The sequence below is a fragment of the Drosophila montana genome, unplaced genomic scaffold, assembly GCF_035044405.1.
Source record: "Drosophila montana isolate Dmon_TW-CO22-7 unplaced genomic scaffold, ASM3504440v1 contig_3747_1, whole genome shotgun sequence".
NCBI lineage: Eukaryota > Metazoa > Arthropoda > Insecta > Diptera > Drosophilidae > Drosophila > Drosophila montana.
In genome coordinates, this window is record NW_026998633.1 from 48,370 (window position 1) to 65,291 (window position 16,922).

Here is a 16,922-nt window from a genome sequence, read left to right on the forward strand (position 1 = left end):
TGCACAGTTATTGTGCTGTTTGTTTTAAATTTCAATCTTATTGTTTCAAATTAACTGCAATATATATAAAAACAGCATGTTGCAGCAATATAAAAGGCAAACCTGCTGGTGTCATACCAGCATAACGCCAACGCGTCGACCGCGCAGCTGACGACGCTGCCAAGGCAGATTTTTGTTATCGTTGTAATCAGCACACACAAAAAAAAAGGAAACGAGGAAAAACAGTTGCAGACGCGACAAAACCAATTTGCGATTAGTTTGTAATAACAATAAACACTGCCAGCAACTAAAGCATTTGCTGTGAGTCAACAACAAAAGCTTTAGCAGCAGCCCTGGCAACAGCATTAGCCAAAACAAAGACAAAGCAGCAGCAGCAACAAGAAAACACAACGTCATTTGGCAGGCGACGCACACGGAACTGCGGCAGAGGCAGCGCAGCAGCAGCAGCGTCGGGTGGAAGCAGTAAATGCTGGTTAGCCTTTACTCGCAGCTAACACGCGGCATGGACAGCGTTTTCGAGGCCTACCTCGGCCCGGACAGCGTGCTGGCTGGCGCCGTCGGCGGCGCAGTCGGCGAACCGGAGGATATACCAAAGCGCAATACAGACGTCTGGCTGCTGGGCAAACGGTACAATGCCATACAAGGTGAGCAGCAGGAGTGTGCATATACCAAATACAGTGAAGACACGCTTGAACGAACAACAAAGGTTGCAGTTATCGAAAGGCTCTAGTCGGGAGTGCCCGATTAGTAGATATCCTGTACGCAACGACTTGTTGCCATTGTAAACTGCGCACTTTACGGTTACTTCTGTGCTGCTTCTTCCCTTCGATCCACTTTACGGTAAATGCTTTCCTGTTTAACTTCGGTGCTTATTGTACGATCTTTTTTGCAATTTGAAAGGCTTAAATCTGGCATAAAAAACTGTGTCTATACCAAAGCGCAAAGGCTTTACCATCCAAAAATGTTTTGGGTGAACGTGGGAAGATATCCCAAACAAAGGAAATACTTTGGATCTATCAGCTTCGATATATGCTCAAAGTATGATTTCGATATCGATTTTTATCGATAACTTACAAACGAAGCAAGTTATCGATAATTTTAAACATACCTGATCTGCGCGGGCAGTAAAAGGAGCTAGGTTCGAAATCTTAAGTCTCTTGATGAAATAGTCTCCGAGACCGACACGTTCACACATAAGGACAGCTGGACAATACCAGATCGGATCAGCTTGTTGTAGTTATCAGAATATATATAGATTTATATACTTTTTTATGGTCTTCTAGCTGCAACCTTCCGCTGTTTGTTGAGTGTGCTTTCCCTGTATTTCTTAGTCCATATCTTATCTAAACTTATGTCACCCGTTGCCTTTGCAGAACTGGAGCTGATCAGACGGGACATCCAGTCGCGTCTGTGGTGCACATATCGCCATGGCTTCGTGCCGCTGGGCGAGGTGCAGCTGACCAGCGACAAGGGCTGGGGCTGCATGCTGCGCTGCGGGCAAATGGTGCTCGCCCAGGCCCTGATCGAGCTGCATTTGGGCCGTGATTGGTTCTGGACGCCGGACTGTCGCGATGCCACCTACCTGAAGATCGTCAATCGGTTCGAGGACACGCGCAAGAGCTTCTACTCCATACATCAGATTGCCTTAACGGGCGAGTCGCAGAACAAAGCCGTCGGCGAGTGGCTCGGACCAAATACCGTTGCCCAAATACTCAAGTGAGTAGCCCGTCTGGCCCGTACAAAGCCGAGTAATAATTGTTTAATCTACCTGCACAGAATCCTGGTGCGCTTCGATGACTGGAGCTCGCTGGTCGTACACGTGGCCATGGACAGCACCGTGGTGCTGGACGAGATATGTGAGTAGGCAGAGGAAGTGGAGGCCAAATCTTTGCTAATCTCTTTATCTGCCTTGTAGACACACGCTGCCAGGAGCCCGGCGACTCGACGTGGAAGCCATTGTTGCTGATTGTGCCGCTCCGGCTGGGCATTAGCGATATAAATCCGATTTATATACCCGCCCTGAAGCGCTGCCTGCAGCTGAGCAGCAGCTGCGGCATGATTGGCGGTCGGCCCAATCAGGCGCTCTACTTTCTGGGCTATGTGGACGACGAGGTGTTGTATTTGGATCCGCATACAACACAACGCGCCGGCACCGTGGCCCAAAAGAGCACAGCTGCCGAGCAGGAGCTGGACGAGAGCTATCATCAAAAGTATGCGGCACGCTTAAGCTTTGGCGCCATGGATCCCTCGCTGGCCGTCTGTTTTCTGTGCAAGACGCGCAACAGCTTCGACGAGCTGCTGCAGCAGCTGCGCCAGGAGGTGCTCAGCCTGTGCACGCCGGCGCTGTTTGAGATAAGTCAGTCCCGTGCCGTCGACTGGGACACGGCGGACGATATTGAATGGCCCGCCATGCCGGACATTGATTGGCCCGCCGCCGCCGGCAGCGACTCGGAGCCCTTTGCCATTGTGGGTGAGTGATAACACAATTCTCACTCAATTTGCCGTGTGTCTTATCAATGCGCTCCAATTGGCAGGCAGCGGCAGCGACGTCGACAGCAAGCCCAATCTGAGAGAGGCGACGGCCGACTGAGAGGGAGAGCGAGCGAGCGAGAGAGAGAGAGAGAGTGCGGCGACTGCGCCGTGCTTAATATTTGTAGTTAAACCTGTACGAAACTGGAGCAGCTGCCCAGCTGTGCGGCTCGAGCGGATGCTGCGGCTAACGAATGGCTATAAACTATAAGAAATCTAGTGTTAAATTTACAGCTTGTTTACGTACACACACACACACACATACATATACTTATATATATATATATAAACAGACTTACTTAAATGTATGTATATATATTTGATATGCTGCTTTATTGTAAGTTTTATTGACTCCGTGGGAGACAATTTGGCATCAAACACACAAACACACACATACAAATACTTACAAACGCATTGTTTATGCTTTCTTTATAATGACGATGAATACAAACTACCTTATTAATTGATTAAAACACCATTTTTTATATGGAATTTAAAGAGTAGTCTGAACTGTTTTGCAATTTCCTTTTTTTTATCTTTATCTTTATATGGTATATATTGTATATTTTGTATATGTTATTCGTATAATTCGTATGTGTGTTCGCATATATATATGTATGTATATATGTATATGTATATATATATGCTCAAAAATGGACCAACAACTAAATACATAATACTTGGACTATATGTGTATGTATGTATATAAATTTCACTAGATTTAAACAAACCACATGCACATTAGACTGGCTTTTTACACTTGTTTGTTGGCTTAAAATCTTAAAAACGTTTAGAAATAAGATGCCCAAGAAAATGTTGCAAGTGGCACATTCGATATCTGGCATATTTTTCGGGACATTTATAACTTGGTTTTTGCTTAATATTATATGTTATCAATTATGCATTTGATATTTTAATTATTAAATCTAAACATTTTCGAAATATTCGTTTCTAGCGCGTTTTTTAATTATGAACTTTTTGAATATTCTTTAAAAACGTTTCGTGACAGATTTTGTCTTGTCTTTAAAAGTCGTTCTTATTCCATTTTGGAATTTTTTTGAAGAGTTCAACTATTCAATTCATTTCCATTTCTAGATTCAGTAGTTGCTCAGAAATTGGAGCTTATGAAACGAAAAACTTTAAACAGTTGGAAAAAGGTTTGAAAAATTCCTATCGACTCTTAACTAAGGCGAAATTTCAATACATTTTGAATATCTAGCTTAACATAAACTCGATACTAAACACTTTTTGGTATAGAGTATTTTTTGAGACTCTATTAGATAGGTCTATCGAAATCAATTAAATATTGAAAAAAATATATATTAATTTAAAATAAAAAAAAATATGGATAAGGTACATGAATTTTAAATAAAAAATTGAAAACAAAGAGTTTCAATCACGATCATTCAAAACTTATTTAGAAAATAGTTGCTTTTGCCAGTTTTCACTCAGAAATCAAAGCGTGGCAATTCGCGAGCGTTCACTGTATTCGTTTTTTATGGCTAACCTCTTAATGTCACGCAATTGCATTTAGTTAGTTTTATATCAAATCAAGAACGAACATAAATAAAATACATGTCTATACTCTATTTGATTTTCGCAAAAATCTTGAGTCAATTGTTTTTCAAACATATTTCTTTTGTGGGGCTTGTTAATTGTAAAAACCAGTCTAATGGCGCCTAATGCATAGCATATCTAATTATCCTTCAATATAATTAATTAACAGTTTGCTAAACTCAGAACCTAGACGAAATAAGGAACTCTTCAGCTCTTCTGTCGCTCTACACTAAAAACGAGAAACACACCTAACTCCTGCCTGTCCGCCTGCCTTGCTGGGCTATAGAATTGACACTAATCATTAAATATTAATTATTAATTATTATAATTAATTAAGCATTAAACACTCAACATTCATTGGCCTACAATATGCAGCACTGTCGCTCGCTGCGCTTCTCCGTCTTCGGCTCCAGCTGCAGGGCCATTTCCACATGCTTGCGCGCCAGCCAGGATTGTTTCTGGAGGCGATTCACCACGATCCGATAGGCGCCAATGATGTCGGATCTTGGTCCGCTCGGTATGGCATTGATTAGCATCTGTGTGGTAACTCCGAGCTCGGCGAGCAGCTGCCTGGCCTCGAACTCCAAGGCGCACAGCTGGCTGAGATCGTCCGTATTGGTGGGCAGCATCACGCAGCTGCCCGTCTCCGCGTCGTAGTTCTTGAAGAGCGGACAATCGTCGGCCACCTCGATGCTCCACGGGCTTAGCTTGGCCGGCGGGCCGCCGTTCGAGAGCTGCTTCTCCGGCTCCGTTTCGATGGGCGTTATCTTCTTCTTGAGCGTGCCGCAGAAGAGATAACGCCTGCCGGGACCCGAACGCTTCACTGGCTCCCCATTCGCCTCCAGCTCTTTGGTATTGGCCGCCGTCGGCTGTTCGTGTCCCAGCTCGATGGGATGCAAAAAGCTGTGCACGAACATCTCGTCCTGCTGGCGCGTGTTCATGCTAATCGCCGGCTTCTTGACCACCTCCGCGTAGCGTTCCCGCAGCGAGGCGCTTTTCCGCAGCCGATTCGATTTGCGCACCCAGAATATGGAACGCTTGGCGGGCTTGCTATGCAGATTCAATTCCAGCTGCATCAGCTCCACGCTCAGCTTGGGGCAGGTGACAAACTGGCTGTTCAGGATGTCGTCTATGGTCGGCCGCTGGGCGGGCACATGGATTAAGATTCGTTCTACAGGGAGGGTGGAGGAGGGAGAGAGAGAGAGAGATGGAAAGAAATTTGAGTACAAAAATAAATAATTCTGTTGCCTGCAAATGTAATATTTCTTAACGCCAGGAAGACAGATGGGCGATATTTAAAATTATTGTAATTCGTCTTTCGCCTTTTTGGCTCCACGTTTACTTTATATCAAATCTTTTTGCATTAAAATCAAATATATGAAAATATATAAAAATTGAAAATTTCTACTAGATTTGAACCGGCGACCTCTCCAATACTAGTTCGACGCCCAGGCACGTAAGTTGTGCATGTTCATGGCATTACTTTTGCCAAGCACTTTTATTAGACTTCGAAGCCATGAGGTCTCTGCGTCGAACTAGCATGCGAGAGGTCGCTGGCTCAAATTCAGCAATAAATTTATTATTTCATAGAAACTTTGGCCACTTGTTCCTGCAATTAGGAGACACAAAATGTTCCAAAACCTCGTCTTAGTGCTCACTCTCGACCCAAAAGGGAGCTTCAGTAAAAATTTCCCTACTACCAGACAGTCGGATTTAGCTAGATAGATCGATTTTAAATCGAGGCACACACTTACGAATTAGTCTTATGCAGGGCAAGCTCAGCTGGCCGGGCAGCAGATAGTCGCCCTTGAGTATGGCTGCCTTGAGGCCGGGTATGGTGGGTGCACGAAATGGCATATTGCCGACGACCATAAAATAGAGCAATATGCCCAGGGCCCAGACATCGACCGGGGCGCCAATATAATGGTCATCGGAGAACAGCTCCGGCGCCGCATACGGCGGCGAGCCGCAAAATGTATCCAGCTTCTGATTGGCACCTGCCAGGAATAGAAACTGGGTTAAGCCAGGTCGTGAACCGGCTGGGATCAGAGCTCACCATTAATTAACTGTGTGCTGAAACCAAAGTCGGCCAGCTTGAGGCGATCCTCCGAGAGCAGCAGCACATTCTCCGCCTTGATGTCGCGATGCACATAGCCCAAGCTATGCTGCAGTGGCGAAAGTAAGCAAAATAAATTACCTGGTTATCTGAGAGATGCCTTAAGAGTTGCCTTACCATGTGCTTGACGGCGAGCAGCAGCTGCTTGAAAAGCGGCGCCGCGTGAATCTCGCGCAGCGGCCCGCCCTGCGTGATGTGATTGTAGAGCTCGCCGCCGCGTATCCATTCCGTGACCAGATAGACGCGGCCCAGCGTCTCGACCACCTCAAAGAGCCTGCTCGGGAGAGAGGAAATTGAAGGAGGAGCTCTATGGAATGGCAACTCGTGCTCTCACCTCAATATGTTGGGATGATGAACACACTCGAGCGTCGCTATCTCGCTGGAGAGCATGCGCAACGCCTTCGCATCGAGGCCGGCGCGATCCAAGTCAACTACCTTGATGGCCACCTTGTCTGCAATATTTGAGATGCTTTATGATTTAATGTGGCCGAGGTTAAAGTGGGTTAAACCTGCCTCGTGTCAGCTGATGCACGGCCAGCTTGACCTTGGAGAAGTTGCCGCGTCCGATGTCGCCACAGAATCTGTAGAGGCCAATGCGACGGCCAATTGTTACCTGTTCAACAAGTTAGTTAATTAAATAAATAAAATTGATAACAAAAATAATAATTTATTGCATTAATCAAAGCTCAGCGAATTTCTGTTTTATGATTTTGATATACTGGCTAAAAATGGAATCAATATTTAAATAAATTTCTTCTTCTAAAAAATGCTCCCCCCAACTAAATAAAATGCAGCAACTAATGCTATTAAAATGCATTTTGTAAATTTCTCAGTTTCCTATTTGTTGAGTAATCAGCTTAGGGCGAGGTCAAGTCACATATGACACCGTGTGTGGATTTTGAGGTGAATCAAGATCCGCCTTTGCCCTGTACGGCTTTTGGTTAGCCAAGGTCAAGTGGTTCTGCAATTTGGTAAATGTAATTGAAGCAAAGCTGCTGCTGCTGCTGCGCCTTTTGTAGCTGGGCTTTTCCTAATCCAAATGAGAGACAAAGCGGCGGCGGCAGCAGCAGCAGCGGGCAACGTTAATTAACGCCGTGCAATACGTGGCGTATACGTAATGCGGCGGAATTACATTTGCCACACGCGCATTTCGCATGCACACAAAGCGACAACTGCAACAGCAACAACAACAAAACCAACAAAAATAAACGATGAATGGCGCAAACACACAAACACTCACACACACACACACTCACACACACACCCGTTGTGCCCGCTCATTGGGGCGCAAGAAAATTAGCCTTGAACCACGACATAATTGCAGCGCAGCAGCTGCGACGCCGACGACAACGTTAACGTTAACAGCGACAGCGGCAGCGACTGCAAGCGCGGGTTTGTGCATTAGCTAACGAAGCTCGGACCAGGGTGTCGCAGCTGGTTTATTTGTCCGTCGATTCGGTTAAGTGTATTATTTTTGATTATAATACTAATATTAATTATTATTATTATTATTGTTAATATTATTATTATTATTTTTATACCCTGAACCCATTGAAATAACCCATTTTCAGGGTACAAATTCATACAAATGTATGTAACAGGCGGGTAGAAAGGATTTTTCGACCCCATAAAGTATATATATTCTTGATCAGCATCAATAGCCATGTCCGTCTGCCTGTCCGTATGTATGAACGCAAGGATCTCAGTGTCCGCGCAGTACAATTTTTATATAAGTATATCAAGTATCTTTAGTTTTATAGCTACCGCATATAAGGTGATCCAGGATAGCCCCTACTCGGGAACTTCCCTAACCTCGAACCTCTTGTTATTATTATTATAATCAATTGTGAATTTTTATTTTTATTACATTTTCTATTATTATTATTCTTTTACCAGATCTTCATTGTTAGTTGCCTTTCTTCTATCTTATTATTTATTTCTATTTATTTCAATTTCAAATTTAAACTATTCAATTCCCAAGTCTGAAGCTCGAGTTTAAAGCTTAGGGTCTTTGTTAAAAGTTGCCTTAAGAATGTTTTTTGTATTTTAAATGTTACCTTTGACCATTTTAAAAATTAATTAAGCTCAAGAACTTTGTGATATTTTGAAAGCCTGCCCTCAGGATCCCAAGGGTCGTTTTTAAGGTAACATTAATTATTTACATGCCCCAAAGTCTTCAGCAAAAGTGTTTGTCTTTGATTTAGAAAGCCAAAGTTGAGCTACAACATTAAAGCCCAAGCTGTTGGTAATGCAATTTTCTCAAGAAATGTGCTGCTATTTGTGCTTGGCTTAATCGAGAAATAAATCCTGGAAAAACCAGATTCAATTACCCGATGAAACAAACTATAAAGAACTGTGAGAAAATTGAATTATCACGAGGGAGATATGCAAGAGAGATTTATTTGCATTCATGCCTCCGTTTCAGTTAAGTCCGCTCCTGGCTGTGACGTCAGCTGAGCACACACCCAGAGCCACCCCACGTCCCGCCCACCGCCCACTCCACGCTTGACCGCAACTCGAGAGCTGAACTCTTTATTGGCACTCACCTCGTGACCGCATCTCGGATCGCATTGCAACGCCTTGGTCAGCCGCTGATAAGGCGGCGTTGGCGCTGGCGGCTGACAAATTGTCAGCGGCGGCAGCGACAGTGGCGTCGACAGCGACGTCGGCGTCGTCGCTTTCACAGTAGCGGAACTGCGCAGCGTGCTGGTATCCACGGCTGCCGTTTTGCTGCTGTCCCTGTCTCTGCGCCTGGGAGGGAGTCCTTCACTCAAAGGGCGTGACGCCGTTGATGGCAACTTGTTGGTCTCCTCTCGTCCTCTAGGGGGAGGGGGGAGGGGGGCGTCCCGTTGACTCTTCTTCTTCCTCTACTTTGCCTCTGTTTTAGCCGTATTGCCCGTCTGTTGCCTGGTTGTTTGCCCAGCTAAACTCGTTTCTTGGTTGGCTGCCTCCAAAGCGTTGCCTTACATCATAATGAATTGCGCGCAAATCTGTAAAAATATGAACAAATCATAAATCCTAATTAGCTATCAAAAAAGTTTAAAACGTTTTACTGTGAAATATATATTCTGACTTCCGTTTTCTCGGGCTGCAAACTTCGTGCTCTGTCTGTCGACTCTTCAAATCAATATAAAATATCTTTTTCTTTTGAATATAGTTAATTATAATAAAATTAATATTAGATATTGTAATATAGATATTAGATATCATAATATATGTGTATTAGATATCAGAATATATATATTATATATATGTCAGATATTAGATATTTATTATTAAAGTTTCCAATCTCTTAATTATTCTTGTTTTTCTTGCCTTTTACGAACTTTAAGCTCCATTCTAGAACATTTTTATGCTATGTTTTCTTGAAATACTTTGTCCTGTATAAGAGGGAATTTTAATATCTTCTGCAAAGAGAATATTTGCGAAAACCTCTTTAGTTAGAAAAATTCTTAAGCCTTCTGATGTATTACATTTGCCCCCGAGCATACCTAGAAATAATCAACAAAAGATTAGAAATCTATAGAAAGGCAAAATGGCAACAACTATGAAGAAAATTACATTTTTTAATTTTCACGCTAAGAATTATGCAGCTCGCATTCTTACTAGATTCCTTTGGATGTCCTTTTTATAAGAAGTATTTCAAAATTAATGCGAATTTTAAGCAAAACCTGAATTGAATTTCATATTTAATTGTGTTTCACAAATATGCTTTCACGCAGGACTCACAAATCTATCAGAAATGTCGAAAAGAGGGCAAAAGTGTTTTTGTACTGTGCAATAATTAAGGACAAGAGGTTAGTTAAGGCAAAAGTTTGTAATGAATATGCGTTGGCCGAAATGCCTCATCTAATTAGAAAAGGCCGCCGCCGACAGGGACCCACAAGTTTTGTGGCCCAAAGTGGATTGACACAGGGGGGAAAATATGTATAAGAAAAGTAGAAAAAGATTTCCAATAAAGCAATAAGCAATGCTGTGTAATAATTTAATAATAAAAGGACTCGGTTGCAATTCCATTTTGCTGGCAGCCAACTCTTCCATAAAACATTCCCAGGACCCAACAGCAAAAAAAAATAATACATAAATAAAGAAAAGGAAGGAAGAAAACCTTTGGGCGACGCACAGCAAAAGTTAACGTGAAGTAATTACGTAAATGGATTTTTGTGCGTTGCTCAAATTTCCTGCACGTCCTCTCAAATGAAACAGAGACAACAACAACAACAACAACAACGACAACAACAATAATAACAATCATGTTTATATGGCTGTTGCCCTCGAAGCGTGACAGGAAGTTGCCAAGGAAGGAAGCTAGCTAAGGGCGCGCTCTAGAGATATGGCCAGCCATATTTCAACTATAAACATTTTTAAAATATTATACGCACCACAAGGCAGCTAGAAGAAGAGAGGGTGGAGGGTGGAGGGGGCGGGGGGGTGTTGCTTCGCTGTGGACGTGGTTTGGCAAAAGTTTTATGACAACTGTGCGACAAGTGAGGCCATTTTTATGATTGAATGACAGCACCCCTTTCCCCCGCCCAACTGTGGGCGTTGCATAGAACTTTTGGGGGCGTGTCAGGGCAGCTGTTTCAAGTGTGCGTGCAATTATATACACATTCCACACACACAACACGCATTTGTACATTTGCATTTGTAGATAAAGCGGCGCAGCAGCCGTTGACATTTTTGTATGGCGCTCGAAAGTATGCAACAATTTTTCGTTCGTACTTATCAAACATGGCGCAGGCAAAAAGCACTCGAATGTAATTACAGCTGTGTGAGTGTGTTACCTTGAATGTTTCTTGTTGCCACTCGACACTGTAGCGCATACATTTGCATGCTAATGTCAACCCTTCTACCCCCCTCTCCTGTGTGTGTGTGCGCAGCTCTCAGGTGCTTGTGCGTGCCGCTAGAATTACACTTTTAATTACAAAACTAAACATGAATGCATTTTGATATCAAACGCAAAGCGAGACGTGCTTATACTTATGCCCGACGAAGGGTTTCAGTTTCAGTTAAGCTGTTGGCCGCCATGTGGAACAGCCAAAAGCACTTTGCACAAACAGTTGCACAAACAGATGCTCAGACTCAGCTCGCAAAATGTTAGCTATGGCATCTGCACTTGGACTCTGATCATATATGTGGGTCACACATAATTAAGTGCGCACAGAAACTCGCAACATGCAACTTGTGACTGTCTCTCTGTCTGTCTGTCTGTCTGTCTGTCTGTCTGTTGAGGGTTGCTTTAGACTGCATAAATTCAAAGTTATTATCCGCACACTAAGAGAAAAATTGGCAGCTAAACTTCAGCTTGACTCAAGTTTGTTCTTTAAATTCAAAGTACTTTGAATTATTTCGAATTTCAAAAATCTCAAAATAAGGCTTTCCTTAACGCATAGAAGGAGTTACATCCGACCCCAAAAAGTATATATATTCTAGATCAGCTTTCCTGGTCTTGACACTGCTCGGCTTTATTTTTTTCGCTGAGTGCGAGAGTTTCATAAGAGCCGCGTTTAATTGGTACTAAAAATAGTTTTTTTTTTCTTTCCTTTGCAGCTTGCATATTATGAATATAACAGCAGGATTTTACTTTATGTGTGCAATGCTTTAAAGCAGCTTGTTGTTGGCAAATAATAATAGTCAAACGCTGCTAATTAAAAAATTCCCAAGAAACTCGGCTCGGCTTTATGTTAATTCAATTAACAGCTTGGATTGAATAACATAATTAAAGCAAAATACAGAAAAGGCAGCTCAACAGCCCTTTGCGGGTTCTGGCCCCTTGCCTGTGTATATTTAATTGAAAGGCAAATATTTGCCACTAATTACAAAATATTTTAGTAAATTTTAACCATTTTGCTGTCTTAAGTTACAAATTTAAGCCATTTTGCTGTCTTAAATAACATTTAAGTATTTTCCCAATTAAATTTTAAAGTATTTAGCTGAGCTTGAGTCTAAGGTTGGGGTTCAAAATTTCCGCCTGATATATGCATTTTCAATGTTGTGAAACTTTAAATCAAAATAACAAGGCTTAATAAATAACAGCAAAGAAATTGATTGATGAATCTCTGGCCCAACTTAATTATAAACTATTTAATCTGTGCATGCACATCGACAACAACCTTCTACCAGGAAAAAAAGAAACAAATAAACAAACAATTAATTATGAGCGAATGGATTGGAAAATTCCATTAGTTCGGGCCATGTTTATGCAAGCAGTTGAAGCCTGGCTAAGCGAATCAGTTTTGGGTAATTCAGGACTCGAACAAATAAACTTTTCCGATTTTCATGGCGCACAGCGTTTTATTATTAATCTTGCTCTTGAGTCGAGCAGCTAAATATTAGAAAAAAAAAAAAATAAAATAATAATAAAGAAAATTTGCGCAACTTTTTCACTTTTTGTTTTTTGGGTCAAGTTCAATTGGCAACATTAATTCTAAGGACTTGGCACTTGCGCCGCGCTGCAAGTTCAAACAAATTGAATGCCCCGCAGCGCTAAGTGAGCGTGCAGCTAAACATCCCCCCACACCTCACCCCCCCTCCATCAAAGAGTCTTAACAAGTTGATGCGTTGTCTGCGCTCGCATAATTAAAATATTTTTGTGCATGAATCATTTGCGTGTGCAGGCAGATTCAGAACAAGTTGCGTAGATGTCGCGCCGTGCAAAATAATGCAATAATCCAAGGGGGGTGGAGGGTGGTGGGGGGGGAGGGGTGGCTGGCTGTGTGGGCGTGTGGCATTAAAATAGATGTGCTCCAAAATAAGCTGCAGCTGGCTAACGAGCACAAGGACACTTCTTGTTGTTGTTGTTGTTGTTGTTGCTGTAATGTGTGTGGTCAGCCAAGTGCAGCAGCATCTGTATTATGTGCCCGGCCACGCCCACTGGCCACGCCACATGCCTAGCAAAAATCAATGGAAATCTGCATAAATATGCGAGAGTCAATTGTAAGAAACAAGTGCAGAATATAAACAAAAAGGCATTACCCAGCCGCAGCTAAGCGAAAGGAAAACGGCAGCAGCTGCTGTGACGGAAGGAAGCATAGAAATGGCATTTATCGCGCAATTTGCACGTATAATTAATTAGTTTTTGCGCTCAACTCAAAATGAAAGCCAGTTGAAATTCCTCCGCATTCCACATTCAAATTCAATTTCTATTTGAATTTCATAAAGCAAAAGCGTCAACAAAAAACAATTGTGGGGAGGGAGGGGGTTGTGTGGCATGTAGCTCCTGGCTTGTCCTTCAATTTCAACAAGAACAACAAATAGAGGGGGGGGGGGAGGGGTGCACATAAAATGCTGTACAACAACAATCACATTGAATAAATGAGTAGCCAAAGCATTCCGAGCCATAAGTTGGTCGAAATATAATTCAGAAAAGTTCCACGACAAACAAAGACCCTAGGATTTTGTATGACGTACTTAAGCTTATTTTCATTTTGTAGAACTTAATTCAATTATATGATTCAATATATATTAGATATATATTTTAAGGAATATATTTAACAAGCAGTTCTCATCTCTGGTATTCCTAGTAATACCATATATATCAAAACGGACAACATTTTATGTTAATTTAACATTTAATAATATGGATATACAACTTTAAAACAGAAAGGATCAGTACTGATGAGAATACTTTAATACTTTTACCCAACAAAACGAATATGAAGTCTAGAAAAAATGTTACATTATATTATTTATATTAGTGATGAATTTCAACAAAGATCTTAGAACACAGGTTTGAGGCCGATAAAAAAGTTCTATTGAAAGATTTTTCGCGATTTTTCCACACTTGCAGTTTGGGCGGTAAGTTGAACACCAATCAGTCAGTCAATCAGTCAGTCATTCAATGAGTCAGGCAATCAGTCAAATAGTCAGTCAATCAGTCAGTCAATCACTCAATCAGTCAGTCAATTAATGAGCCAGGCAACCAGTCAAAAAATCAGTCAATCAATCAACCAGTCAGTCAATAACTGACTAACTAACTAGTCAGTCAGTCAGTTAGCTAGTCATTTAGATAATCAGTCAATCATTCAATCAGTCAATCATTCAGTCAGTAACTGACTTATTAACAAACTTGTCAATCAATCAGTCAGCCAGTCACTCAATCAGTCAGTCAGTCAGTCACTAAAAACAGTTTTATATAAAGAGATAATCAATATTATAAAATATGTTTTCCGAAATCAAAGTTTAAAATGCCAGGCATTTAAAACTTGTATTTGAATCTTTCAGAACATACTATTTTAACTGCCAAATTTTCACTTGATCTACAATTTAACAATCACTTTAACATGCGCTTAAACATTAACTTGTTTGCACATGTTCCTGTTAAGCTGCCTGCCAAAATGTAACAGGCACTCAACAGACTCAAATTTGAGTTGAGTTAACGTAATTATTAAAGCCCAAATGTGCCTAAATTCCAAATAAATTATGTCCTACACACAAATTGCGGTCAATAAATAACACTTGAGTTTTGGAGCCGAGCAAATTGTTAGTTAAGTGGCTGCAGCCTGGTCTTTCAGCTGTTACAAGCAATTCAAGCGAACCAAAGTGCCCGCCATTATGATTCTCTAATGGGAATTCGCAATAATGCAAATACTCGCACTTTTCAGCCAGCCGAACACGGCGAACATGGAGCACTCGACCAGGCCAAGAAGAGACCAAGCGCCGATAAGGCTAACAAATTTCACTGTTGTTATATCCGATGCCCATTGAAAAGGGCCAGAAAGGGGTATATTAGTTGTGTGCAAGCATATGTGACGGACAGAAGAAGGCATCTATGTAAAATAAATTCATATCTATTTTTTCGATGACTAACGGAATTTTTACGATATCGATAATTATCGATTCTTAAAGCGATTAATATCGATTCTAAAGCGTATCTGGAAGAGTTTAAGAGCTGGAAATAACAAATTGGGTATATTGGTTCTTGATTAGTAGATACCCTTGCCCATTTCCCCCTTAAAGTTTTATAGCAGAAAGCTCCAAAGTTTGTTAAGGCAGCTTTGCGCTGGGCCCAGGGTACCTGCTAGTCAGGCACTCCCCATTAGATCACACTTGTTTTGTTTTCTTTTTTTTGACAACTAACCAAACGACAACGTGCACTGAAAGGAAGAGGAGTCCGACGGAGGGCGGGGCTGAGCTGGAGTCCATTTGAACGCGTTTTTTCCCAGCATTTGGCTATGAAATGAAATAAAAATTTGCATACAAACAAAGAAGTCGAAGAGAAGAAGCAGCAGTAGAAGAAAGAAAAGGAAAAACCGAAAGTTTTTTGTGCGGAAATTATATGCGAATTTCGCAATGGGCGCACCGGCCCGCAAATGGGCGTGGCCCGCAAAAGACGCCGTAAGGTGTAATGACTGTAGAATGTCGTAAATTTTGAAATTGCTTTGCTTTTTGCAGCGTTGCGCTGTCTACGCCTGTGTAATTTGTGCAATTATTGCGACCTGGGCCGGGGCGGGGCGGGGCGGGCAGGCACTGACCTCTACACACACACACACACACACACACATACACACACTAACGCACACCGGCTGGGAATTTCCGCTTGCGCCACGCACCACGGCCAAAGGCAGCTGCCAAGCTCAGAGGCAAAGCTCAGCTGCTGAGCCGCCTTCTGTTAACTGAATGTCAAATCTATTATCGCGGTTAAAAGGCGCACACACACACACAGATAGATCACACACAAACACATCCACACCCACACAGTTGAATTGTCAACAAGCTTAAACAATTTAAGGCAATCAAAAAAAACTGTGCAAAATAATAATAATAAATGCGAAGAAGTGGAAGTAGATATGAATGCAACTGTAGGGAGGGCTTGACTATAAGACATTCTGTTAACATTTAACATTTACAATAATTTTATGTTAGGTTAGCTTACGTTTTTTAGGGTTATGTTGAATCGACTGATCAGCCTAAAGGGCTCGCCAATAAACCAAGTTTGGGCCATTATAATTGCCATCTGTTAATTGTATTTTATTTTAAATAATACGAAACTAATTCCGAACGATTTTCAGATACGTCTAGTTGAGGTTTATAAGGTTAGGGTGAATCGATTAAGTACGGTGCATGGACAAGAAGAAGATATAAAGATCCTTGAACATCAGGAGGAGCTTTGCATGTTAAAAACATTTTTGACTAGCAAAATTACGAAAATGGGCTTAAATTTCTTTTTTGAGAGAATATTTGTTATTGTAATGTAACAAAAATATTACTAAAAATTATTTTTTTAATTTTTTAAAAATTTGTATTATTATTTACAATCTTTTTGAATCATTTTATATACGACCAACTTAGTCCTTACAGCTCAGCTGTTCTTCATAGTCACATTCCCATTCATATTCATATTAATTAATTTAATTTCGATTATATTTTATAAAATTTAATAATATAATATATATTAACAAATCATTTGCAAATAAAACTTTAAGGCCTACTGGCTGATGAACTTATATACCCCATTTGCACAGCATGTACAGGGTATACAAAGAAATAGAGCACTTTCATAAGCCATGTGTGTGGCAAGTGAATCGACACCAAAGCCGACGCCGACGCCGACGATGATGTCAAGCCTAATTTGTTGTCTATATGGAAGCAACGCTTGGTGACCAGGCGGCACTCAATGCCAATGTTTATGCTCAAGTACAGTGACACGCACTTGTGACGTGCTCACTTGGCCGAGGCCCCACTGTACGCCGAGCGGTCTGTGTGGGGCGCCAAAGCCATT

General features: G+C 41.7%; 2 protein-coding genes across 2 annotated transcripts; one reads left to right on the plus strand and one right to left on the minus strand.

The window, feature by feature from the left end:
• The first annotated feature begins 75 nt into the window (after window positions 1-75).
• On the plus strand, window positions 76-3,032 carry Atg4a (Autophagy-related 4a). The gene is made up of 5 exons (XM_064695363.1): window positions 76-644; window positions 1,374-1,716; window positions 1,777-1,856; window positions 1,916-2,470; window positions 2,535-3,032. Exons 1-5 carry the CDS (start codon window positions 467-469, stop codon window positions 2,588-2,590), a joined length of 1,212 nt encoding a protein of 403 aa, XP_064551433.1. The 5' UTR covers window positions 76-466; the 3' UTR covers window positions 2,591-3,032.
• A 1,114-nt stretch (window positions 3,033-4,146) lies between these two features.
• LOC135437446 (uncharacterized) lies at window positions 4,147-9,065 on the minus strand. Its single transcript, XM_064695373.1, has 7 exons — window positions 8,749-9,065; window positions 6,716-6,815; window positions 6,537-6,654; window positions 6,320-6,476; window positions 6,143-6,251; window positions 5,841-6,083; window positions 4,147-5,257 (listed from the first exon to the last, which is right to left on the minus strand). Exons 3-7 carry the CDS (start codon window positions 6,590-6,592, stop codon window positions 4,449-4,451), a joined length of 1,374 nt encoding a protein of 457 aa, XP_064551443.1. The 5' UTR covers window positions 6,593-6,654; window positions 6,716-6,815; window positions 8,749-9,065; the 3' UTR covers window positions 4,147-4,448.
• Window positions 9,066-16,922: the final 7,857 nt, after the last annotated feature.

Excerpts from the sequence above, each read along its gene's own strand:
- Atg4a (XM_064695363.1), top strand. The coding sequence starts at position 467 with ATGCTGGTTAGCCTTTACTCGCAGCTAACACGCGGCATGGACAGCGTT. Across the intron at positions 1,717-1,776 it reads ACCGTTGCCCAAATACTCAA|AATCCTGGTGCGCTTCGATG; the intron begins GTGAGTAGCCCG and ends CTACCTGCACAG. Across the intron at positions 2,471-2,534 it reads GGAGCCCTTTGCCATTGTGG|GCAGCGGCAGCGACGTCGAC; the intron begins GTGAGTGATAAC and ends TCCAATTGGCAG.
- LOC135437446 (XM_064695373.1), bottom strand. The coding sequence starts at position 6,592 with ATGCTCTCCAGCGAGATAGCGACGCTCGAGTGTGTTCATCATCCCAAC. Across the intron at positions 6,477-6,536 it reads CATCATCCCAACATATTGAG|GCTCTTTGAGGTGGTCGAGA; the intron begins GTGAGAGCACGA and ends TCTCCCGAGCAG. Across the intron at positions 5,258-5,840 it reads GCCCTGCATAAGACTAATTC|AACGAATCTTAATCCATGTG; the intron begins GTAAGTGTGTGC and ends CCCTCCCTGTAG.